At 38.8% G+C, this 25,706-nt stretch overlaps 1 protein-coding gene across 1 annotated transcript in view; it reads right to left on the bottom strand.

The window, feature by feature from the left end:
* Positions 1–19,447, bottom strand: part of LOC133616149 (mothers against decapentaplegic homolog 3) — a 53,583-nt gene extending 34,136 nt beyond the window's left edge. The window contains exon 1 of the mRNA XM_061975275.1: positions 19,060–19,447. Coding sequence (XP_061831259.1) covers positions 19,060–19,262 — 203 coding nt within the window. The 5' untranslated portion in view covers positions 19,263–19,447. The remainder of the gene's footprint in view (positions 1–19,059) is intronic.
* Between the last annotated feature and the right edge of the window lie 6,259 nt (positions 19,448–25,706).

Genomic DNA, 25,706 nt, shown 5'->3' with positions numbered 1-25,706 from the left:
AAAATAAGATTCAAGGATATTTCAGACAACACAGAAAAGTAACATCCTCCATTTCATTGTACATGATTCATCTGCAGAGCGTGATGGATGCTCCTTATCATCTATATCATCATCATTGGCAAAGCGATAGCACTCCCCTAAGTGGTCCTAAACCCAGGACTCACTTGTACCTGTGGCTGTAAAGAAGTTTCCTCCTGACTTTTTAAACCATGCTACGTCATGTCTAGTTGATTGATTTCCCACACATGCCCAGTGGTAGATCAGCACCCAGTGAAACACAAAGGTAGGTCTGTTGTCTAGTAATCGTTCCCCCCCACCCTTACCCCGCCCCGCAGATAGTCGGATACACAGCAATAGCAAAGTCGAGGCTGAGCTATGTCCTTAACCCGCCGCCCCCAGTGGTAACCACAAAACAAACAGCAGCCCACGCCTTCCGATGGGTCCTAGTATGATCAAAGAGCATTGCTTGCTGCAATTCATTAGAGTCTGAGCATGCAACCGCACCTTATTGACTTAAGTGACTTTAGTGTCACTCATACAACATACGTTCACCGACTTCACACAATACTGTCACAGATGACTGAGGTATGCGACTTGACGAGCAGCTACGCAAAGGATTGAAAAGAATGAGAGCGGAAGACCTTCAACCACAACGCTGCACAGGATGCTGCGTATAAAGATTATTGAACACACATAAGCCAATGTGATATGTAGTTAGTTTAAAATCAGGAATTTACACATGCTGTGGTGATTTATTGTTTTAACCTCAAAATTATTTATGTTTGGCTAGGTTGAAACAAAGACATCACATAACTTCAACGTTATTTAGACTTCATTGGTTCTCCTGTCTTCTTCTACATTTTATTTTTTACCTGCAAACTATGTAAAACTACTTTCGGCAGGGTTTCCCCTTTATGTAGTTGATCATGTGGCAAAATTAAAAAGCCACACCTTAAAAAAAATATTGTTTTAATGTAAAAACAAATTCAAGTAATACACTGTAAGGGATGAATACATGTAGTTTATTATTTGCGTGTTATTTACTATTGATGTACCATTTGGCCGCCAAAAAAGACTTTGATCACCAAAACAGCACTGCCAAAACAGTATGTTGAGATGGCGTAGGCAAGGCGCTTGCAATTGTCTCAAGCGGAAGCAGCATGTCTGCGATGTGGACAGACAGACAGGATATATCCAAGATATACCCGCGGACAGCGATCTACAAAATATGCAATATGGAAATATTAAGAGAACAGTTGCGGCTATTAAGGAGAGAAAATGCAATTGGAGCAGCAGTGCAAAACATGTCTGAATTCCGGCTTGCTGCAGCTCTCGCTGTTTTTCGCATACATCGAGCGACATAAGTAAAGAGTAAACAAGTATATTTAAAAATAAAAAAACGGAAAAAGGCGTTCTGTCTATTTTCTAATTGTGCACAAAATCGTAAATTGTAAAACAATTCGTTATCTGTTTTTTCCTTTTGGGTCTGAAAACAAACATTGTAGAGTAGAATGTACTGTTATTATTTTCTCCTCTACTCAAAACCTGCATGCACGTTCAGACACTCTAAGCCCCACCCACAGGCCCCCTTGTTGTATTTTTTTTAAGCGCAATGACATTAAAGCTATTATATTATATTATTTAAACCCAGTGGTGTGCCGTCAGGGCCAGCAAGGCCTTCTCTGCTGGCCTAACATAACCAGAAATCATGATCTTAATTAAAGGTAAAATTATTTGTTTTATTTACTTTCCCTAAATATCTAAAAGTATTCGTATTCTCTTCATGTCATATTATGCTCCTTCCAGCGCTGTTGTTTTTATGTTATAGAGTTTTTATCCAATCAGAATTCAGCTAGCCCATGTTGCCATGCTGTACCAAATCTGCCCGAAGCCTTCAGAATCCTTAATGCTGGCGTCTATGCACTGTAAGTGAACGGGGACATACAGTTGACAGAATGGTAAATGGTAAATGGGTTATACGTGTATAGCCCTTTTCTACCTTCAAGGTACTCAAAGCGCTTTGACACTATTTCCACATTCTCAAGGACACAACGGACGTGACGAGGTTGGTAGAAGGTGGTGATTGAACCAGGAACCCTCAGGTTGCTGGCACGGCCACTCTCCCAACTGCGCCACGCCGCCAGACAGTTGCGATAACCAATCAGATCTCAAGTTGTTGTCAATAAGGCCTTCTAGATGGCCTAAGGCAGATATTTATAGTGATGTTATGAGCCGGGTAACATTAGAACTCCATTACCCAGCATGCCACAGTTGTGAAAAGCATGTGCCATAGCCGTGTTTAGCCATGCCGGCAGCGGGACGTTTTTGATGAGCACCTTGTGGAGTAAACTTTAAGAACTCAGCCAACACGCCTCGTCTGCATCTTTTATGATTAGACAAGACAACACATATTTTGCAAGGCCATTCTCAAGATGGATATTTAAAGAGAAACTACATATTGTGAGACGATGTCAGCCAAGTTCGAATAGGTGCTACAGATTGTGAGTTCAGATATTTTATTTCTTAATTTTTTTCACGTTTAATATGTGTTTTGCAATTTTAATGTTGACAGTACCACATAAGATATGTTTTAACAGCTGATGCGGGTTTATTGATTTTTAAGTGCGCCAGAAAATAACCCCGTTATGTACACTGTTGGTGGTGATTCAATGCCCACTGGTGCGTAATTTTGTTTCTGTATGGTATTTCTCGAGCAATGGTCATGTGGGGACATAAATGATGGTATTTTGAGAGGTAATCATTGAAGTCGGACATCACTGAAGGCTTAGGTAGGAAACGCACGGCCCGCCACTGTCTAAACCACAATGAAGTGTGCTAAATGTATAATATAATCATCCTTTTGTCGCAAAATACTTGTAAATTAGGCCAATTTCAAAAAGTAGTGGAATGTTGACAATTTTTCAGGGTGTGAAGTTTAACACTCAAAGCTCAATTTTCACACCCCTTTAATGTGGAAAGTAGAGTTGTTGTCCAACAGGTATTATTCATGTTGTGCAACACAATTATGTCAATTATGTATTTAATTAGATATTCATAATAGAGCAAGATGATCCATTGCGGAGAGATACAAAATATAGGTATTATGTAGTTGGCCCAAAGTCAGATGAGTTGAGGCAGGTACAACACAAGAATCTACCCTTCATGGCTCAGTGAAAGGATTGAGTCAACAGACAGGTTTTCTTCCATTCAATTGGCAACTTGTGTTTTCCAGATGATGCAATGTTTATGTCCCTCTCAAAGTACGATAAGTGGCCAACCCGGCTTAAAAATTCTGTTAAAGTACATACCGTATTTTTCGGAGTCTAAGTCGCACCGGAGTATAAATCGCACTTGCCGAAAATGCATAATAAAGAATCAATCAATCAATCAATCAATGTTTATTTATATAGCCCTAAATCACAAGTGTCTCAAAGGGCTGAAGGGAAAAAAACATATATAAGTCGCACTGGAGTATAAATCGATTTTTGGGGGAAATTTATTTGATAAAACCCAACACCAAGAATAGACATTTGAAATGCAATTTAAAATAAATAAAGAATAGTGAACAACAGGTTGTATAAGTGTACGTTATATGAGGCATAAATAACCAACTGAGAACGTGCCTGGTATGTTAACATAACATATTATGGTAAGAGTCATTCAAATAACTATAACATATAGAACATGCTATACGTTTACCAAACAATCTGTCACTCCTAATCGCTAAATCCCATGAAATCTTATACGTCTAGTCTCTTACGTGAATGAGATAAATAATATTATTTGATATTTTACGGTAATGTGTTAATAATTTCACACATAAGTCGCTCCTGAGTATAAGTCGCACCCCCGGCCAAACTATGAAAAAAACTGCGACTTATAGTCCGAAAAATACGGTAATTAAGTTATGATTTTACATTAGAATTTGTTAAACAACTCAACAAGAAGTCCTTGTACTATGACTATTCAGTAAAATACAACCATTTGTACGCATCTTTACAGCCTATTGTAGATACATCTGTGCAAGACCACTATCTTTTGTAGGTACTGAAAATATAAGTCATCAACAACACTATTCAACAAAACTTCAAATGTCCAACTATTCCTCCTGCCTTGTAATACAAACTTAACATCCTAAAAGTATTGATGGAGCTTTTAAACTTAAAAACACAAAAGTAATCTAATTTGTGCCAGACAGGAAAATAACATTTAAAATAACATGAAAAACTATGAGTGTTACAAATATTTTGATCACAAAGATGAACACAAATGTTTCGCAAAGTTTGTTAAAAGGAGCAACTGAGCGTTGCAATTTTTGCAATAAACGTTTTGTTTGTACCTCATGTCGTGACTCATTTTTAGTAAACAGTTTATGAAGAGCTCTTGTTGGTTCATGTGAACTGAAAATTAAGTGGAAACAGGGAGAGAAATGGGACAGAGGGTAAGTCCTTACAATAACATCCTCATACTAGTTGACTGACTCAGTGCTGAATGTGGACAAAGGTCTTATAATCAGGCACTTAGTGTTTATTGAGCTTCAGAAAATGACCACTCCTTGTCAAACCACAGTAACCTAAGGGGAGAGCAGAGCTGCAGCCCTGTCGAGGTGATAGGCCAAACCCAACAGACGGTAAAATGGTGTTACTTCCAATTTAAGAACGGGAATTAAAGGGTAGTGTGTTTATTTTAAAGTGAAAATTTAGCAACATATTATAGTGAAATTAAAGGCTGCCACCAACAGCAAAGTCCTCCCTCATCCTGGCACTGCTTTATTAACCTCTCTTTACGTCCACTGCACTGTTAGCTTGCCAGTCTGCAAAACAGGTCGGCATGTTAAGCCGGTAGGTACGTAAACAGCACAAAGGCTTAAACGTGCTATTAATGACACTGATTGGCTGCGTATGTAAACATGTGAACCGCATCATATCATTTGCTGGAGTGTTCAGCAGCGCTGGATAGCCTGGCCGCTGGAATCCGGCCGCCATGCATGTTTGTCATTGTTTTATCTGTTGTTACCGCTTGTTGTTGAACCTTTATTTAACCAGATAAGAAACCCATTGAGATCAAGATCTCTTTCACAAGGGTTACCTGGCCAAGAGGTCAACAGCACATGTCACAGAGCAGTTTCAAAAAAGTAATACGTTGAGAAATACATTTTAAAATACATAAAAGAGAACTGTAAAACAATAACGATTTACACCTTTTAAAAACACAGGCACTGTCACCTGTCACTCAATACGTTGCGTTGCGGATGTGTTTTTTTTATTGTTTAGGGTATGTTTTTTTAAGGTTTATGATGGATTTTATGTTATGCGCTGCATAGATTGGCAGAGAACATGATTGCACACACTCAGAGGAAACATTGACTATGACCACAGTGACCATGAAAAATATTGGTCCCATACTTTGCTGTGATGGGTTGAAATCCTCTGGTGCCGACAAGGTGCCTGTGCTCAAGAAGGCATATGTGAAGACCCCTTAAAGGGGAACATATGTAAGCGTCAATATATACCTTGATGTTGCAGAAAAAAGACCATATATTTTTTTAACCGATTTCCGAACTCTAAATGGGTGAATTTTGGCGAATTAAACGCCTTTTTAATATTCGCTCTCGGAGCGATGACGTCACAACGTGACGTCACATCAGGAAGCAATCCGCCATTTTCTATAACACAGAGTCAAATCAGCTCTGTTATTTTCCGTTTTTTCGACTGTTTTCCGTACCTTGGAGACATCATGCCTCGTCGGTGTGTTGTCGGAGGGTGTAACAACACGAACAGGGACGGATTCAAGTTGCACCTGTGGCCCAAAGATGCAAAAGTGGCAAGAAATTGGACATTTGTTCCGCACACTTTACCGACGAAAGCTATGCTACGACAGAGATGACAAGAATGTGTGGATATCCTGCGACACTCAAAGCAGATGCATTTCCAACGATAAAGTCAAAGAAATCTGCCGCCAGACCCCCATTGAATCTGCCGGAGTGTGTGAGCAATTCAGGGACAAAGGACCTCATTAGCACGGCAAGCAATGGCGGCAGTTTGTTCCCGCAGACGAGCGAGCTAAACCCCCTGGATGTCTTGGCTCACACCGTCCCGAAGATGATCAAGAGAAGAATATCGACCCTAGCTTCCCTGGCCTGCTGACATGAAGGTATGTCTACAGAATATATTAATTGATGAAAATTGGGCTGTCTGCACTCTCAAAGTGCATGTTGTTGCCAAATGTATTTCATATGCTGTAAACCTAGTTCATAGTTGTTAGTTTCCTTTAATGCCAAACAAACACATACCAATCGTTGGTTAGAAGGCGATCGCCGAATTCGTCCTCGCTTTCTCCCGCTGTCGCGTCGTTTTCGTCGGTTTCGCTTGCATACGGTTCAAACCGATATGGCTCAATAGCTTCAGTTTCTTCTTCAATTTCGTTTTCGCTACCTGCCTCCACACTACAACCATCCGTTTCAATACATTCGCAATCTGTTGAATCGCTTAAGCCGCTGAAATCCGAGTCTGAATCTGAGCTAATGTCGCTATAGCTTGCTGTTCTTTCCGCCATGTTTGTTTGTGTTGGCTTCACTATGTGACGTCACAGGAAAATGGTCGGGTGTTTATAACGATGGTTAAAATCAGGCACTTTGAAGCTTTTTTTAGGGATATTGCGTGATGGGTAAAATTTTGAAAAAAACTTCGAAAAATATAGTAAGCCACTGGGAACTGATTTTTAATGGTTTTAACCATTCTGAAATTGTGATAATGTTCCCCTTTAAGAGGAAATACATTATGATCCTGGAGTAGACTAGCCAGTCTCCTGACCTTAATCCCAAAGCAAAAATTTAAAGTTGTCAAGCAACTGTCTCAAAACCTTTGGAGAGTAAAGTGACTGAATTCCAACTTGGGATGTGAGCCATCCTGGTGACCCACAACAAATAACTGCAAGACTGTTCTAATCATATTAACACAGAGTTACATCCCTTATACATCGAACTCAAGTGAATGAATGTTGTTGTTTGCAAGGGACTGATCAATGTGGTCACTTGCTTTTGTACCAGAGTGTTTAATAGCGGCAAAGACTTGAATGCTTTCCACTTAAGGACACAACACATTTGATTGAATCAACCTTGCCTACCGCTACATTGCATGCTGAAAATATTTGTTTATGTTGGTCAAAACCTTGTACATGTTGATGTCTAACTAACATTTTCAAAATATACACCGTCTTTCTAAGGTACTTCTCTCTGCCGTTATTGGGGGGCATCATTTCTTAATTATTTCATGCGTGCCGACAAGAAAAGTGTGATCTAAAACCTTGTTTATGTATTTAAAAAAAAAACAGTTACAATAGCAGCAATGAAAACAAACAACAAAACACAAAATCTAACTTCATTAAAAAGAAAAGCATTTTGTGATGTTTAAAAAGCTGTACACTGGTATATTGACTATTGATTAACTATTGGAATTCTATCTTTGATTAATTATTAAAATGTTGGATATTTAATAGATTGTATGTTTAATCTTATGATGCCTCTCAGCATTGGTGCCTGTCAGTCTCTCTCTGTGTGTTTGTGAGTGTGTGTGCGCGCGCGGTTCGCATTTGTTAAAAGTGCCTTATTTTTCGGCGTTGCAAATTGATGGTGCCTAAAACGTACTTGAATTGATGTAGACAAAGTTTAGCTGGCTGACTTTGGCTAAAATGATAGTTAGTTATTTTTCACACAACTTCGTCTCACTCTTGTTTGCTAGCGAGCAAGGTAGAAGCTAAGACTCTTACCGAGGTTGACACCGCATCCTCTCTCCAAATGTCTGACATCATGCCTCTGCTTTAAATGCTCGCGTATCACAGATGTACTGCCATTAAAATAAGGTCCGCTTTGCAAAATGAACAAGGTATTCATGTTTTTAACAAGAATAAGAGGAAATATCCACAAACTGTACATATTGTCACTGCCGACTTTTTTGCGAGTGACCCAATTCTGCCCAGAAAAACACGAGTGATGACGTCACGACTATTGTTGACAAATATAATTGTCAGCGACCAATTTTATTGTCGACAACGTTGACTAATCGTTGCAGCTCTAGTAGACTGTGTATCGTTTTTTAGTTTTACTTTACGGGGGGTTATGTTTCTTTTAAACTTATATTGTTTCTTCTTGTTTATTATTTACAAAACACGGCTTAAATAAAGTACAGTATAATATAGTTTTATGATGATTAATTTATTTTATTGTAGGAAAATGATTGCACTGTAAAAGTAAAGTATTGTTTTCCACAGAACTGTATTTTTTTAGTGGCGGTGGTGGCTTGTGTGGGGATGACATAAAGACGCAATTGTCAAATTTGCAGAATTGGCCATGACACTTTTGCAAAAAGCGAGTAAAAACCTAAACAGCAAAACAAATATGTTTAGAACTACAAATGCGCTTTCATCTATCACTTGTTATCATAGTTTTTTCAATGCAGAATAACCTGTTTTGAAATGCTTCCATTATCATTAATATACTAAATAACATATTATTATCCCAGGAGGCAGCAGTATATATCGCAATATAGATATTAAGCCATATCGCCCTTTCGTAGCTACAAGGTTTTTTACACTAATCCCTCCAGCAATGAATCGGTAGCGGTCAAAATGTATTTGTGGCGGCACACCGAGATTTTAAATTGGACCAAATCATAGGTCGACTAACTTTCCAAAATGAATTATGTTCAAAACTAGAAATGTAATTGTCAATACAAGAAAATACCCTGCCAATGTGACAGCTGTATTTACTCCACGAGCAGGTGTAGCCACTGCCTCTCATGCCTACTGCTGCAGTAGCTAAGCCTTGTCATGAAGTTCAAGTGTCAGAGAGTAGCTGACCTCAACATGGACAGGCCTGAACACGCAGGCAGCTGCTCTCAGCATGCCGGGACACAGGAGAATTAATAGAAGCAACAGCTCTCAATGGGACACTGTTAGGCCACACTGACAGCCAATTCTGATCCTGGGTCATCTTAATGCGCTCTCCAGTCTTCCCCTCTGCATTAGCGGTGGGAAATATGAAACCTGGATCATGGCAAACATTGTACAAATTTCCGGGTAGGCTTAAATGTTAATGCTGCTGGGCCGAGCCAGTACGAGCTGTGATATGCACACTTGTGACAATCAAGAATCTGGGAGTGCCCTGTGTGCTCTTCAGTTTTCGCTATGTGATTGAATCTAAATGATCAATTTTATGTGTTACTTAAAACTATTTCACGCTTTGTGGAGTTCAGGGCTCTTGCTTTTAAACAATACTGTGGCAAGTATTCGCCCTGATAAAAGACTGGTGAGTTGAAGTTTGCTGATTCAGTCCCCAACTGTTGAATAACCTAGATCAAGATATTGATCCTTGCTGCTGAGTCATCCATGTGTACATGAATCACTTTATTTTGCTACAATGCTAGCATCATTGTGTTAAAAAATAATTAGATACATGTGTAAGAGGAATTTGAGTATGATAAACAGAGTAGATAGAAATGCAAGCCACTACCTATTGAGCGTTCCAGAATAACTTTTATCTTCATCGCCGAAAAAAAGTTATACCAACAGAAATGGGAAGTTGTCCTTGAACCATATAGATTAAAGCATGGGTCTCAAACTCATTTACGATTTGGCATAGCTGGCTCACAGGCCCATACTTTGTGGGCAGCTAATAGTGAAATTATGTTATTGCAATCTCGAATCCCACTAGAAAGAACACCAACTACACTACTACACTAACTACGATGAACACAAAACAATACAGCAAGTATGACTCAGTTTGCCCCGCAACAAGGGGATAGAGAAAAAGAAGGAGCTTATTGACTACGTCGGGCTACAATAGCGGACTCTCGCAAAGCTCTTTAGGTAAAACTTTACCATATATGGAGATATCCGTTGACGTTACCAATAGGAAAACCGTCACAAATTGGGCAAATTCAAACGACTCGTTTAGAGGACGTATGAAGGAAGGCAAGATTGCTTTTTAAATATCTCCGCCATGTGTCTATTGCTTGATTTAGAATTTTCGGTACCTATGCAGATCCCAAATACACAAAAACAGGTACCAATAGGTAAGAAAATTTGGTTTTGCATGATTTAAAAAAAAAACATTTTAATCATCTACAACAAAAAACTTGAATATCCATCCATCCATCCATCCATTTTCTACCGCTTGTCCCGTTCGGGATCGCGGGCGGTGCTGGAGCCTATCTCAGCTGCATTCGGGCGGAAGGCGGTGTACACTTTGGACAAGTCGCCACTTCATCGCAGGGCCAACACAGATAGACAGACAACATTCACACTCACATTCACACACTAGGGCCAATTTAGTGTTGCCAATCAACCTATCCCCAGGTGCATGTTTTTGGAGGTGGGAGGAAACTGGAGTACCCGGAGGGAACCCACGCTGTCACAGGGAGAACATGCAAACTCCACACAGAAAGATCCGAGCCCAGAATCGAACCCAGGACCTTTGTATTGTGAGGCACACGCACTAACCGATATATCGCCTGGGCCTACAAAGCTTATAATACAGTATTCTTGACCTACATTGTATCGGTTTTAGCACTTGTAATGCACAAAATGTGTGAAAGTGGCCCCCACATTAGGTTTTGCATTTTCTTTCCTTTACCGAGATGAAGAAAAAATATTTTCTTTGATGTTTTTGTACTTTTTTTGCCAGTATGGATGTAAAATTGGCCTTAAATTGTATTTATATAGTGTGTCTTAAGTGTCTTAAAAAGCCTAAAATGTGACTTGTTAAAACCTGCAGAGATCCTGACTACAAAATAAGTAACACAAGACAAGTATGTATTATTTGTCCATATATCGAATCGGATTTATATCTATATTGGCCAATACTCAAGGCTGCAATGTCAGTATCATATTGCAAGTGAAAAGATTGTATCAGGACACCCATCTTCAAACAGTTACGTTCCGAGATCAACCAGTAATGTCGAAAATGCAGATAAAAATGTCTATGTTTGACATACAGATATCTGGTTACAGTGGTAAATCGGGCTTAATTTATGTTGACTAATTCATCACTTCCCAGTCCTCATACAACCAAAATGTGCGTGCTTAAGTTGTCATCGACATACAGGGTCGACAGCTTTTTCGACAAAAAATTTGAGACTCGTCTTTGTCAACTTTCTCATTGTCGCTAAAGTGCCTAAAACGACAACAGCAACATAACTACTGTAGATTTACACAGCTTACTCTGCACTGACATTTTCATGGTCAATGCAGAGTAAGCTTCAAAATAAAAGCAATGCGGTATAAACCTGCATTATACCAAAACCATAAACAAAATGCCCCCATTTATTTAAATCATTATTATTGAACGCTGTGCAAATAACTGAATTCTTAACTACACTAAGTACACAGTTGTGCAACTGCCCCAGGTGTCAGAAATGATACACATTTAGTTTTATTTTTATTTATTTATTTTTTTTCGGTCAGTGGTCAACAAAATAAACAGTTTTACATAAACAAACAGTTGTATATTCATAAATTGACAATGTTGCAGACATCATTTAGATGATTGAGTGTGTAAGTGTAAGTGTGTGTAAAGTATTTTACTATATTATCATCTTATCCTGATTACAGGGCTGCAGCCCCACGCTACAAACACAACAGCATGTACTCACTAAACCTGTAATATTATATTAATGATTTAATTATTGGGTATAATAATTGCACTTATGGGTTGTGAGCAGTCTTTTGACAGACAGTCAGTGCTGCTGTCTCGCACCTGTACTCAGCACCTCCACAGTGATTAAAATGCAGACGATTAGAGCTGCTTGCTGTGTCAGGGTGCCATCACACTTTTTGGGTCCGGGTAAACAATGGACTAGAGTCTGTTTGTTCTGCAAGTGTGCGCTTTGCTTGTTGCTGCGTTTTTCCTTGGTTCTTGCACTGAACAAAGAAAGCACAGTACCAAGTCAAATTCCTTGTTACATACTTGGCCAATAAAGATGATTCTGACCAACTATTTTTTATGAACGGAAAAAATAGGGCAAAAAACATGAAAAGAAAAATATACCACAAAAGCGTTTTTCTGTTACTTAGATAGTGTCCAAATTTGCCCAATAAGAGCCTTTGTTATTCGCTTTTTTTTTTTTTTAATTAGTTTAAAGGGGTCTGAATACTCGCTAAATACAGCAACAAAGTCGCTAAGTTGGAAACATGATCTCCCATGCAGACTTGGCAGACCATGGGCCTCATGTACCAAGCTTGCTTATGCACAAAAACCTGCTGTACGCCCTTTTTCACAGCAAAGTAGGGCTGTATCAAGAGCTGCCGTACGGACATATCTCCAGGTTGTGGATACTTTAGCAACACACAGAGGTGATGCTGGGTAACAGTTCACATTAAAAAGTGCCAACTTTTACTCCTCAGACTGATTGATGTGCCCATCAGTGACATATGAGCAATCGATCTGCCATTCACTGGAAACACAAGAAACAAGCGCCTCCTACTGACTTGTGATTGGTCAGACCGTGCCCAGCTCAAGCACATGGCTACTTTAAATAAGGTTTGCATATTCATACGCGGCATGGTCTCCTATTTCAAGTTGATTGCGATGTAACAAAGAAATGTGCTTGGATTTGTGCCTGCGAACACTTTAATACATTCAAATGTTTACTTGCGTACGCCGTTTTCTGGATTTGTACGTTTGTCTATTTATAGTAGGAAAGCCACGCAATTGTTGTTACATGAGGCCCTCTAAGAAGCAGAGTTATGATGCCATCTACTGTACGGAGTTGTAACAAAAAGCTACATTCACAGGAAATCCCATCATAGTGTGTTTATGGTCGAGGGCGAACAATTAGCAGTCTGCCACAATGAAATGAACAAAAACACTTGACCAAACTCTAGTCTGTAAACAAAGCTAAGGACCAAAGAGACTGCACCAAACAGGTGGACCTGGAAAGAGATGTATCTTGGTCCACCTCCCAGCGAACTCTAGTCCTGAGTCAGGCAACCAACGGACCAAAACAGAGGATATGATGTCACCGAATGCTACCTTAACCAGGCAATGCATAGCAAAAATCCCAATGGTACCCTGTTGCTCATTACAGTTTTGTGAATTTGCCAAAGATGCTGTCTCCTTGCAGCACACCTCCGGGAATCTATATCCTCTTCACTACATCTCAGCTGGTAAAAAAATCTTCCATAGAAAAAAAATCATACGATCTTGTGAATGTTGTTTTTGAACTGAAGATAGTTTAGGCCTGCTTTTGATATAATTTGAATGATTATGGCTAACAGCTTATGAAAACTTTGAATTAAAAATCTTAGAAAATGTGTTGTTTTTTTTAAACTGTAAGCCATGATCATAAAAATTATAGAGTTAATATCACATGTTAGTTTCACATTTTAAGTTGAATTGCTGATATGAATGAACTTTTACATGATATTATTTTTTTAGTTTCACCTGTATAATGTAATGAAAATGTGGTTGGAGGAAAACTTGCAACTTTTCTACTACAATTGAACAGTCACCTACCGCAAAATCCAGAGGGTCTTTGTCAAGTGTGCCCAAACTTTTGCCTCCCAGGGCCAAAGTGAAAATGTGCAAGTGGGCCACGGGCCAAACAACAATTTTAGGCGTGAAACACAAAGATCCTAACTGTAAATAATAATGTTCCTTTAATTAGCGCAGATAGCATGCATAGACTAGTTAGCCTTGCGGACATGCCATCAATAATTGTGTAAGATTGAAAGAGGTCAGTATCAATCTGTTTTACATTTGGGAAGCCACCTTTTAGAGGGCCAAACAAAACATCTTGTGGGGCTAGATCTGGTTTCGCTCCCCACTTTGGGCACCACTCGTCTTTGTGGCAAATAGGTGCAAGCTTTGGAACACAAACTTAGTCACTGCAGTGCTCGGTGACATTGGAAGTCAGAATATGTCTCTAGTCATTCTCATCTAAATGAGAAGGCATTAATTTCAATGTAACATGTAATAGCGCTAACATTATAAGCGGTGTTTGTTAGTACCTGCTGTATTTATGACACATGACTGCTGCTGGGATGAGATCGGTCTCCTGGGCGGTTCAAATATGCGACATTCGTTTATAGAAATTGCATGCTATGTGTTTAAATGTTACAGCATATTGCTCGAATGTCCTCCTCTTGATGAAATTGCAGCCTTGCAACTATTACAAGTTGCGCTGATGTTGCTGTCTGATGTCTCTATGTACTGTATGCTACGTTAAGATGTCATACCCGCCCAAAGGAATCGTTTGATAAAATTGGCAAGATCAATCATGCCAGAAATACGAAAAAATGAGAAAGAGATGTGCTGTCTATCATTCACAATCCCTATATAAGACATTAACACATATGTTTTCTTTTTTTATTCAATCCAAGTAGTAAATAAATAAATACATAGGGTAAATAGTTTGTCAATGGGGGCTCTCTAGTCCGGCCAAAAAACCCTTTAAATAACTATCCAAAACCCGCCAACAATACTCAATATACATATCATGACCTGACTATTAACCAGATATTAACGATGTTGTTATTATAAGAACTAACGCAAATGATTGATAACACAGAGCTAAGTAGCCCTCTATTGCTTTACTGTAAGCAGACCGCGATGTACTGCTGCTCCCGCATCATCGCCTCACGGCTCATCAAAGTTATTCTAAATTATAAATCATGCCTCTCATCTGGATATTAGGATCATTTAGCCATGAATCTAGAAGTTGTTCATCAGTCACATTCAATGTATACCCGGAGATGGAGACAAACACACACAACTGAAGACAGTGACTGCATGGACTCTTTACCTTGTTAACCCTTTGTGAGCATCATGATTACCGTATTCTTCGGACTATAAGTCGCAGTTTTTTTCCAGTGAGACTTATATATGTTTTTTTCCTTTTTTATTATGCATTTTTGTCAGGTGCGACTTATACTCCGGTGCGACTTATACTGTAATGTAACGGTAATTCTTTATAAAAACAGGAAGATATAGACATCCTATCAGTTGTCATCACAGTGAGAGCAGACATCATACAGTAAACTATGGTTTTGTTATGTTTGTATTTTCCAAAGCTGGATCTCTTTAGCACACAGCTTCTAAAACTTGTAGCTCATCCTCCTTATTTTCAAGATCAACAGTATAAGGTTATGGATCATAATGTTTCCCAAAACAATTCTTGCTGGCTCTCACAAAGTCTGCATTATTTGCATTGTTGTTGGTCAGGAAGGGATCTGTGGTTCCTACCTCTACATCACACGATAACCTGTCTGGCTAGCTCAATATCTTTCAAAATGGCTCGGGAATCTCCGTAAGATTGATACTATTTTGATCATATCTATTTACTTTCAAACTTTGGAAGTATTTCAGTGCCATACATCAGATATATATGATAATAGCTTCAATATAAAGGCAACTTGTTTTTCCACTCTACTGGCCCAGGTGCCGTCAGGTGTCAAGGGACGGGGGCATGATATAGTTAGTATTAGTACATACCAAATATTGACACGTACAGATAGAAAAATAAACATTAACTTCAGAGGAGGGTCAAAAAATTCTGTCCCTTAGGGCGGCGTGACAGAAAATAATTAAGAACCACTGGCTTAACTGAACATTATTTGCTCTGCACTAGGGTTGTACGGTATACCGTACTGGTATAGTATCGCGGCACTAATGAATCAAAAACGGTACTATACTCTGTTTGAAAAGTACCGGTTCCCGGGCATGACGGCGCGTCGTCACGTCATGACATTGCTGGTTTTGCGAGCAGAGGAGCATGTTCGACAGCAAACAATCACGGAGTACTTACAGGCAGACACAGTGTGTAGACAGAAAAGGGAGAACGGACGCATTTTGGCCTAAAAACTAAAGATAAATGTGAAGCTATAACACTGAAACGCCCTCAGAAAGAGGTGCTTTAAGACATGGCTAGCTAGCTAGCAGGACGAGGAATATCTAAACATGTTTCACTACACACTGTAGGAGGATACAATAGCTAACCGCTAACAGCAAGCCAGCACCCTGAATAACAAATGCCATGGGTGGATCAACACCTGACATCCACTGTAATGACACCAAGTACAATAGTGTATCTAGTCAATACTACTATGATTACATCTATATTTTTTATCGTCACAAAATCTTTTTTCCTTTTTTTAAAATGTATATTATGTTTATAAACTCAGGGAATACGTCCCTGGACAAGTGAGGACTTTGAATATGACCAATGTATGATCCTGTAACTACTTGGTATCGGATCGATACTTAAATTTGTGGTATCATCAAAAACTAATGTAAAGTATCCAAACAACAGAAGAATAAGTGATTATTACATTTTAACATCAGTGTACCGTATTTTCCGCACTATTAGCTGCACCTAAAAACCACAAATTTACTCAAAAGCTGACAGTGCGGCTTTTAACCCGGTGCGCTTTATATATGGATAAATATTAAGATTCATTTTCATAAAGTTTCGGTCTCGCAACTTCGGTAAACAGCCGCCATCTTTTTTCCCGGTAGAACAGGAAGCGCTTCTTCTTCTACGCAAGCAACCGCCAAGGTAAGCACCCGCCCCCATAGAACAGGAAGCGCTTCTTCTTCTACTGTAAGCAACCACCCGCCCGCGTAGAAGAAGAAAAAGCGCGCGGATATTACCGTACGTTTCATTTCCTTTGTGTGTTTACATCTGTAAAGACCACAGAATGGCTCCTACTAAACGACAGGGATCCGGTTCATGAAAAGACGCAATCTCTCCATCCGCACACGGATTACTATTTCACAGCAACTGATATTCCTGTGAACCGCACTGTGGAACGGGAGCACGTACGGTGAATATTCGCACCACAGGGAATGAGAAGTCATCCTTCACTGTGGTTCTAGCTTGCCATGCTAATGGCCAGAAACTTCCACCCATGGTGATATTCAAAAGGAAGACCTTGCCAAAAGAGACCTTTCCAGCCGGCGTCATCATAAAAGCTAACTCGAAGGGATGGATGAAGAAAAGATGAGCGAGTGGTTAAGGTAAGTTTAAGTTTACGCGAAGAGGCCGGGTGGCTTTTTTCACGCAGCTCTGTCCATGTTGATATACGTATGTTTGTGATTGCACATTTGCGTACATTTTGGGAGTGAACAGAGTTGTTAGAACGCTGGTTTTTAATATATTATTAAAGTTTGACTGATCTATCTCACTGTTTTTTTGACATTCCTTTAGCGCAGTTAGATGCGGCTTACAACACCGGGCGGCTTATAGGTGGACAAAGTTTTGAAATATGCCGTTCATTAAGGCGCGGCTTTTAACCCAGGGCGCCTTATGGTGCGGAAAATACGGTAGATAGAACATGTTAAAAGAGAAAGTAACCAGATATTAACAGTAAATGAACAAGAGGATTAATAATACATTTTTACAGCTAGTCCCTCATAATTTTGACAAAATAGAATGAGAAATGACAATATGTTACTGCATATGTCAGCAGACTTATTAGGAGTCTTTGTTTGTTTACTTACTACTAAAAGACAAGTTGTCGAGTATGTTCACTATTTTATTTAAGGACAAATTTGTTCTTCGATTGCAATAAGAAACATACAGTACAGGTCAAAGGTTTGGACACACTTTCTCATTCAATGCGTTTTCCTTATTTTCATGACTATTTACATTGTAGATTGTCACTGAAGGCATCAAAACTATGAATGAACACATGTGGAGTTATGCACTTAACAAAAAAAGGTGAAATAACTAAAAACATGTTTTATATTCCAGTTTCTTCAAAATAGCCACCCTTTGCTCTGATTACTTTTTCGCACACTCTTGGCATTCTCTTGATGAGCTTCAAGAGGTAGTCACCTGAAAGGGTTTTCACTTCACAGGTGTGCTTGAAGCTCATCGAGAGAATGCCAAGAGTGTCCATCCATCCATTTCCTACCGCTTGTCCCATTCAGGGTCGCGGGGGTGCTGGAGCCTATCTCAGCTGCATTCGGGTGTAAGGCAGGGTACACCTTGGACAAGTCGCCACCTCATCACAGGGCCAACAGACAGATAGACAACATTCACACTCACATTCACACACTAGGGCCAATATAGTGTTGCCAATCAACCTATCCCCAGGTGCATGTCTTTGGAGGTGGGAGGAAGCTGGAGTACCCGGAGGGAACCCACGCAGTCACGGGGAGAACATGCAAACTCCACAAAGAAAGATCCAGAGCGCAGGATCAAACCCAGGACCTTCGTATTGTGCAAAGCAGTAACCAGAGCAAAGGGTGGCTATGTTGAAGAAACTAGAATATAAAACATGTTTTCAGTCAGTTATTTCACCTTTTTTTTTGTTAAGTACATAACTCCACAAGTGTATATTCATAGTTTTGATGCCTTCAGTGACAATCATGAAAATAAAGAAAAGGCATTGAATGAGGGGAAGGTGTGTCCAACCCTTTGGCCTGTAGTGTATGTTTAATGTACCTTAAGATTTATTGTTAAAATAAAGCCAATAATGCCATTTTTTGTGGTCCCCCTTATTTAGAAAAGTACCGAAAAGTATCGAAATACATTTTGGTACCGGTACTAAAATATTGGTATCGGGACAACACTACTTTGCACTAAACTGACCAACAACCAACAATATATATTTGATCTTACTATAATTATTATTATTTATTTGTATTTTCTCAGTGTGAACGCCCCCTTATATGCCCTTAGCTCTGGGAAGAGACGAGATCAGTCCTGGGCTGAGTTACAGCACTGGCGCATACTGTAGCGCCAGAAAGCGGAGCAGATTAAGGACAAGTTATATAACTAACTTGGGCTCCATTTATGCATCGCATGTGTCAATGCACAGGCTGCATATATAACACGTCCTCGGTTCAACTGTACTCTGCAGCACAGGATTGCATGGCTGTAGGAAGCCCGACATATGTTTGCATCAAGTATGTTTTTGATAGCACTGACTTACATTAGCAATTATTAACATAGCCTGATTATTATTATTTATATAGCATGAGTTATATAAGAAAGTTAAACACATTCGTAATGAACCTGTCCGTATTAGCTAGCTGGTCAGTGCTAACCATGAACTTACCTTGGAATAGTGATGCATTTGGTGTTGATGTTCTGGGTGGTGATGGCTTTCTCCAGCTCGTCCAGTTGCCCCGTCTTCTTCAGCTTCTTCACAAGACTTTTCACGGCTTTCTCGCACCACTTCTCCTCTTGGCCGTTCTGCTCTCCCTTCTTCCAGCCCAGAAGTCTCTTGACTATGGGGGGAGTGAAAGGCAAAATTGACATCTTTTTTTTTTTTTTAAAGCGTACCGTTGAGTCCTTCCAGTGTCCACACGTGTCACCCGCTGGATTTAAAAAAAAAAAGCCGACAGTTGTAGTTGTTATTGAGTGGATATTTGTATGTTATTATGGTGAAAGAGTCGCATGCCAGAGTGAAATGTTGTAGTCGCGGTGAACTCAAGTCCGCCTGACTGAAGCTCAACAGCGAACTACTCGGCGATGGCAGGCTGTGGAATTAGTACCCCTCCGCCAAGAAACCTAGTCCCGAACTACACTTAATTGGTTATTTTCAGCAGACACAACACGTGTCACTCCCAAATTACGTATACACATTCACAAACGTAAAATAACTTCCAATAGTTTTTGTTTCAAAATTGTGTGCCCCAGTCTGGGTCTAATCGCTTAAATCGGCATAGTTATTTAAAGTTCAGAGTCATCCGCGGCGCTGGGTGAAATTTGCTTTGCGGTGGACGATACTGCACATTTCTCTGTCGATCCAGAAAAGATAATTTTTACTTTAACATTTTCAATACCCTTGATTGATTTTGCCTTTAATTTGTTGATAAAACATAACATTACATTATTTTAAATGGGTCATATTATCCTTTTTTTTGTTTGTTTTTTACATTGAAAACACTTCCTTGTGGTCTACAGCAGGGTTCTTAACCTTTTTGTCCTCAGGGCCCAACTTTTCCACAACAGTGGGGGTCAGGATACACTCAAATATTAACACTGAATTAGTAATCCTAATCGTATTAAATAATTATATCTAACCTACTTACAGTTTAACACTGTGTTAAATGATATGAAAGCATGTTTTAATCACAATGATTATTATTTATTTAACACACAAACCTTAGGCTTATGTCAGGCTGATTAGAATAATAAGCCCTAACCAAATATACTGCATAAGAAAGGGTTTCATAAATAACTGATGATAAATACATTTAAATAATATAATTTTTGTGCTCAAATAAATGAACTAAATCAATAATGGTTATGTTTTCTTAACTAAATTGTCAATAAAATGTAAGTGCAAATGAAAATACAGCTTCACCACTTTAGTCATATTTTTTTAGCTTAAAAAACTGTTCTATGACTCTCTGTTTGTTTGATATTGTCATTACTGCCATAAGTGGTTGGAAAGTGTATTACAACCGAGTACCTCTCCGGCAGTGGTTCTTAACCTTGTTGGAGGTACCGAACCCCACCAGTTTCATATGCGCATTCACCGAACCCTTCTTTAGTGAAAAATAAAATGTTTTGTTTTTCAAATTCAAGACAAAATTATATGTTTTTGGTAACACTTTAGTATGGGGAACATATTATAAGTAACAAAGACTTAATTTAGAGTTATTTGGATACTAGGGGAACATATTGTTTTATTTAGGGACGGCGTGGCGCAGTGGAAGAATGGCCGTGCGTGACTCGAGGGTCCCTGGTTCAATCCCCACCTAGTACCAACCTCGTCATGTCCGTTGTGTCCTGAGCAAGACACTTCACCCTTGCTCCTGATGGGTGCTGGTTAGCGCCTTGCATGGCAGCTCCCTCCATCAGTGTGTGAATGTGTGTGTGAATGGGTAAATGTGGAAGTAGTGTCAAAGCGCTTTGAGTACCTTGAAGGTAGAAAAGCGCTATACAAGTACAACCCATTTATCATTTATCATTGTAAGTAATAAAGACTTAATTTAGAGTTATTTGGTTAGGGTCAGGGTTAGAGGGTTTGGGTTATAATAAGGCCGTGCCGAAAGAGGCATTAATAAGTACTTAATAATGACTTGTTAAGAGCCAATATGTTACAAATTTGAATGTTAATAAGCAACTAATTGATGGTGAATATGTTCCCCAAAGTGTTACCATGTTGTTTTACTGGTGCATAAAATGAACCGTGCATGAACATCACCTTGTTCAAAGAACAAAACCAACACAGTGCATAAACTCACAACAAAGTACACACCTGCAAACCAGTCAGCTGTTGCCGTATCCGTAATACGCCGATAGGGAGAAGTTTGTATTTACACGATGAGTCGGGTGTGTTTTGACCTCCGCCGAACCCCTGAGGCCGACTCACCGAACCCCTAGGGTTCAATCGAACCCAGGTTAAGAACCACAACAGATAATTTTGGCGGCCCAACAATGGGTCCCACCCTATGGTCAAGAAACACTGGTACCGGTATACATAACATGTGATGGAGGTTTTTTTTGGTATCAACATTTTGAGTAGATTATGTTTTTATAGACCATTTTCAGGCTGCTTTCTGACCGTCGCCGTTTTGTAGGCGGTCTTATTTATTTCGACAGCGCCTTTTCCCATCATCCATGTTGTAGTTTTTCAGCACTTCAATAGCGAGTCCACTGACAAAATCGAACTATACGCTAATTTGTACTACAAATGTCAACAGTGGCGGATGCATGTGCATGTACGAGCCAGTCTGCCCCATAACAAGAGGATAAAGAAAAAGTAGGACTTTATTGACTGCAGCGCGGACTACAATGGCGGACTCGCGCAAAGCACTTTGGGTACATTTCTACCAAAAAAATTAAGATATTCGCTGATGTCACAGTTGGGAAAAACTTCACTAATGGGGAAAAATTCCAAATGGCTCGTTTGAAGGACGTATCGAGGAAAGCAAGATTGTTTAAAAAAATATCTCCACCATGCCTCCATGGTTTGATTTGACATTTTTTGAGACTTATGCAGCTCCCAAATATCCAAAAACAGGTACCAGAGTCAAGAAAAGTTGGTTTTGCATATTAGGTCCCCTTTAACAATATGAGAAAATAAAACAATAGCAACAAAATAACACAATGATCCCCTTATTCGATTTTGCAATCTGCCATTGTTTGCAAGAGTGCAAAATAATGTCAACAAAAGCAAAAACTACTACAAGGGCTGCAACGGTGAATCGATTAGAAAGAAGCTTCAGTCTCTATTTTTTTTTTACTATCATTCATCATTTAATGAGTGTAATTAATAAAAATGTATCAAATCCGTACGACATGGAGAGCCAGTAACTTTAAATACGCAGACATAGTTTCTAAAATAGAGCTAACAGCGGTGTGAAGGTGCTATTATCTGTGTGGCTGCAAATAGCCAATATTTTTTTATTAGTGCACACATGTTAAAGGTGCATTTCCAGTGTTAATGATGTGCTTTCAATAAAAAAAGTAGAACATTTTTTATTTAAACTATTTGTCCTAGAATACGCATTGAGGCAATAACGTGGGTTTTACTCTATTAATCAAAGAAAATAATCAATACATTACTCGATTACTAATGTAACAGAAAGCTGCAGCCCTAAAAACCACCACTGTTAGTACTATTGTAATATTATTGTCCTTTTGCGGGAAACATACCCTACTTAGCACGGTTTACCCGTCACCCTCCTGTTGAAATAGTTTCCAGTGTGTATTGATATTTTAACCTTCCATCAAAATTCTCTCCGGAGCCTTAGTATTTCTAACCCATACTTGCCAACCTTGAGAGCTCCGATTTCGGGAGGTGGTGGGGGGGGGGGGGGGGGCGTGGTCGGAGTGGGTTGGGGCGCGGTTGGGGGCGTGGTTAAGATGGGTGGAGTGTATTGACAGCTAGAATTCACCAAGTCAAGTATTTCATACATGTATATATATATATATATATATATACACATATATATATATATATATATATATATATATATATATATATATATATATATCTACATCCTTAAAATATGCAAACAAAACTGTGTTTGGATAATTGATACTTCAAACTTGCATAAATAAATCTTAAGGAATATAACATAACTTGGCTTCTGAGAGCTTCAAAATGTAATGAATAAAATGCTAAAGTTGTTGATAAACAAGCAATTATTTTAATAATTAAATATGGTAATTTTAAATGAATTATTATGATAATATAAAATTAATTATTTCAAATATGTTTATTTTAATTCTATGGCTGGATGTAATGAGTCAGAAAAAATACAAAAAAAATACAATTAATTTTGATGTTTTTAGCAAAATATAGTAAAAATGTATTTTTTATTATTTTTTTAAATTAATAAATATATTTATTTTTAGGTAAGATAAACATAATATTACAATTTGTCTCTAGTCCGGATGATTTAGTTCTTGTCAGAGGTGGGTAGAGTAGCCAGAAATTGCACTCAAGTAAGAGTACTGTTACTTTAGAGATTTATTACTCAAGTAAAAGTAAGGAGTAGTCACCCAAATATTTACTTGAGTAAAAGTAAGAAGTATGTTGTGAAAAAACTACTCAAGTACTGAGTAACTGATGAGTAACATACACACACATATCATATATATATATATATATATATATATATGTATCATATATATATATATATATATATATATATATATATACATATACACACACATTTATATATATATATACATACACACACATTTATATATATATACACACAGTATATAATTTATATTTATTTATTTTGCCGTTTTTGTTTACATGTTAAAGGTGTTTTAATGAATATACAGCATGTTTAACACATATAGATTCCTTTCTTTCATGAAGACAAGAATATACGTTGGTGTATTACCTGATTCTGATGACTTGCATTGATTGTAATCAGACAGTAGTGATGACAAACGTCCACGTTTTCAAATGGAGGAGAAAAAAAGTTCCTCCTTTCTGTCTAATACCACATGAAAGTGGTTGGTTTTTGGCATCTTATTTGTCCAGCTTTCATATTCGTTTTTATACACTTTACAAGAAATAAATTGGCGGCAAACTCCGTAGCTTGCTAGCTTGTTTGCGCTGGCTTTCGGAGACTCTTGTTTTGAAAGCGCAGGCGCGATGGAGCGGCACTTTTATTGTGAAGACAGGAACTGTGCAGTCAGTCTTTAGGCTTTTGACAGGATGTACGGTTGAAATAAAAAAAGGGTCTTTTTTCCTTCACACTTTTGATTGATTGATTGAAACTTTTATTAGTAGATTGCACAGTCCAGTATATATTCCGTAGAATTGACCACTAAATGGTAACACCCCAATAAGTTTTTCAACTTGTTTAAGTCAGGTCATGTGACCGCCTGGCTCTGTTTGATTGGTCCAACGTCACCAGTGACTGCATCTGATTGGTGGAACGGAGTGAACGTCACCAGTGACTGTATTTGTTGAAACGCAGGCACTATGAAGGTCTGTCTGACAGACCAAAACAAACAAAGCGTGCATTAACAGATCGATAAAAATTAGTAGCGAGTAGCGAGCTGAATGTAGATAAAAGTAGCGGAGTAAAAGTAGCGTTTCTTCTCTATAAATATACTCAAGTAAAAGTAAAAGTATGTTGCATTAAAACTACTCTTAGAAGTACAATTTATCCCAAAAGTTACTCAAGTAGATGTAACGGAGTAAATGTAGCGCGTTACTACCCACCTCTGGTTCTTGTCACCTTGTCTTCCTCCCGTCGTGAAAAAAGGCTGTCCTCACTCAGGTCCGCATGGAGCTGGAGGGGGCGTGGCCTCCAGCTCCGGCTGAAAATCGGGAGATTTTCGGGAGAATATTTGTCCCGGGAGGTTTTCGGGAGAGGCGCTGAATTTCGGGAGTCTCCCGGAAAATTCGGGAGGGTTGGCAAGTATGTTCTAACATCATCATTTTGGTGGAAACAACAGAATTTCCCATTTTTTCCATAACATGTATTTTATTTTAAAATGTCAAGTACAGTATGTTCAAATTCATTTTGTTTAGCCTGATAGCGCTCCTGTGTCCATTAGTTTATTCCCTGGGTTTTTAACTATATAAGCGACAATAACAATATATAAATATCAACACAAAAAACCTAGATATTTGTGTTTGCGTGCATTAATGTCAATCTCATCAGCTAGTATCAATTTGAATCTGGTACCGTCCTTGGTATCGATACGATCAGTCTTTGGGTCGCTGTATCTGCCCGAAGGGTGAAGTCTGTATGAAATGCAAATGCAGGAGCTGCAGCTCTATTCAAAGTGAGCAGACTGGTCAAAAGGTGGTCTTAGCAGCTGGGCAGCCGTAAAACTACTACTGATACGACTACTGCACACGCACATTACAATTTAGGAGCTGCACGCCCCTAACAGCTCATTCTGCTGCTGCCAAATGAAGCTATCAAGCTGGATTTATGCAACACTAATTACAGGGCTAATTAGCACATGCGCTATTTGCCTTCACAAGAAATCAAATGTATAAATGCACCATGAACCTGTCCTGCATGTTGATCTGACAGAATAAATACAATTTAAAATATGAATTTAAACAATCCTCGAACACTGGAAAAATAAAATGTTTGCCTTTGCGCGCTTCCTAAAATGACAATTAAAAAAATAATAATGTAAATGCATTATTTACTATTTAGATAAAATTCCTACTTTTGTCATGTTCCTGGGTTTTCACGCAATGGTCAGAGTTTCTGTTTTGTTACAATTTATCTTGAGGAAATGTGAGGACAACAAGTT

The sequence above is a fragment of the Nerophis lumbriciformis genome, linkage group LG15, assembly GCF_033978685.3.
Source record: "Nerophis lumbriciformis linkage group LG15, RoL_Nlum_v2.1, whole genome shotgun sequence".
In the NCBI taxonomy this organism is placed as follows: domain Eukaryota; kingdom Metazoa; phylum Chordata; class Actinopteri; order Syngnathiformes; family Syngnathidae; genus Nerophis; species Nerophis lumbriciformis.
The sequence above is the reverse complement of the archived record's forward strand: the minus strand, read 5'-3'. Positions and strand labels throughout refer to the sequence as shown.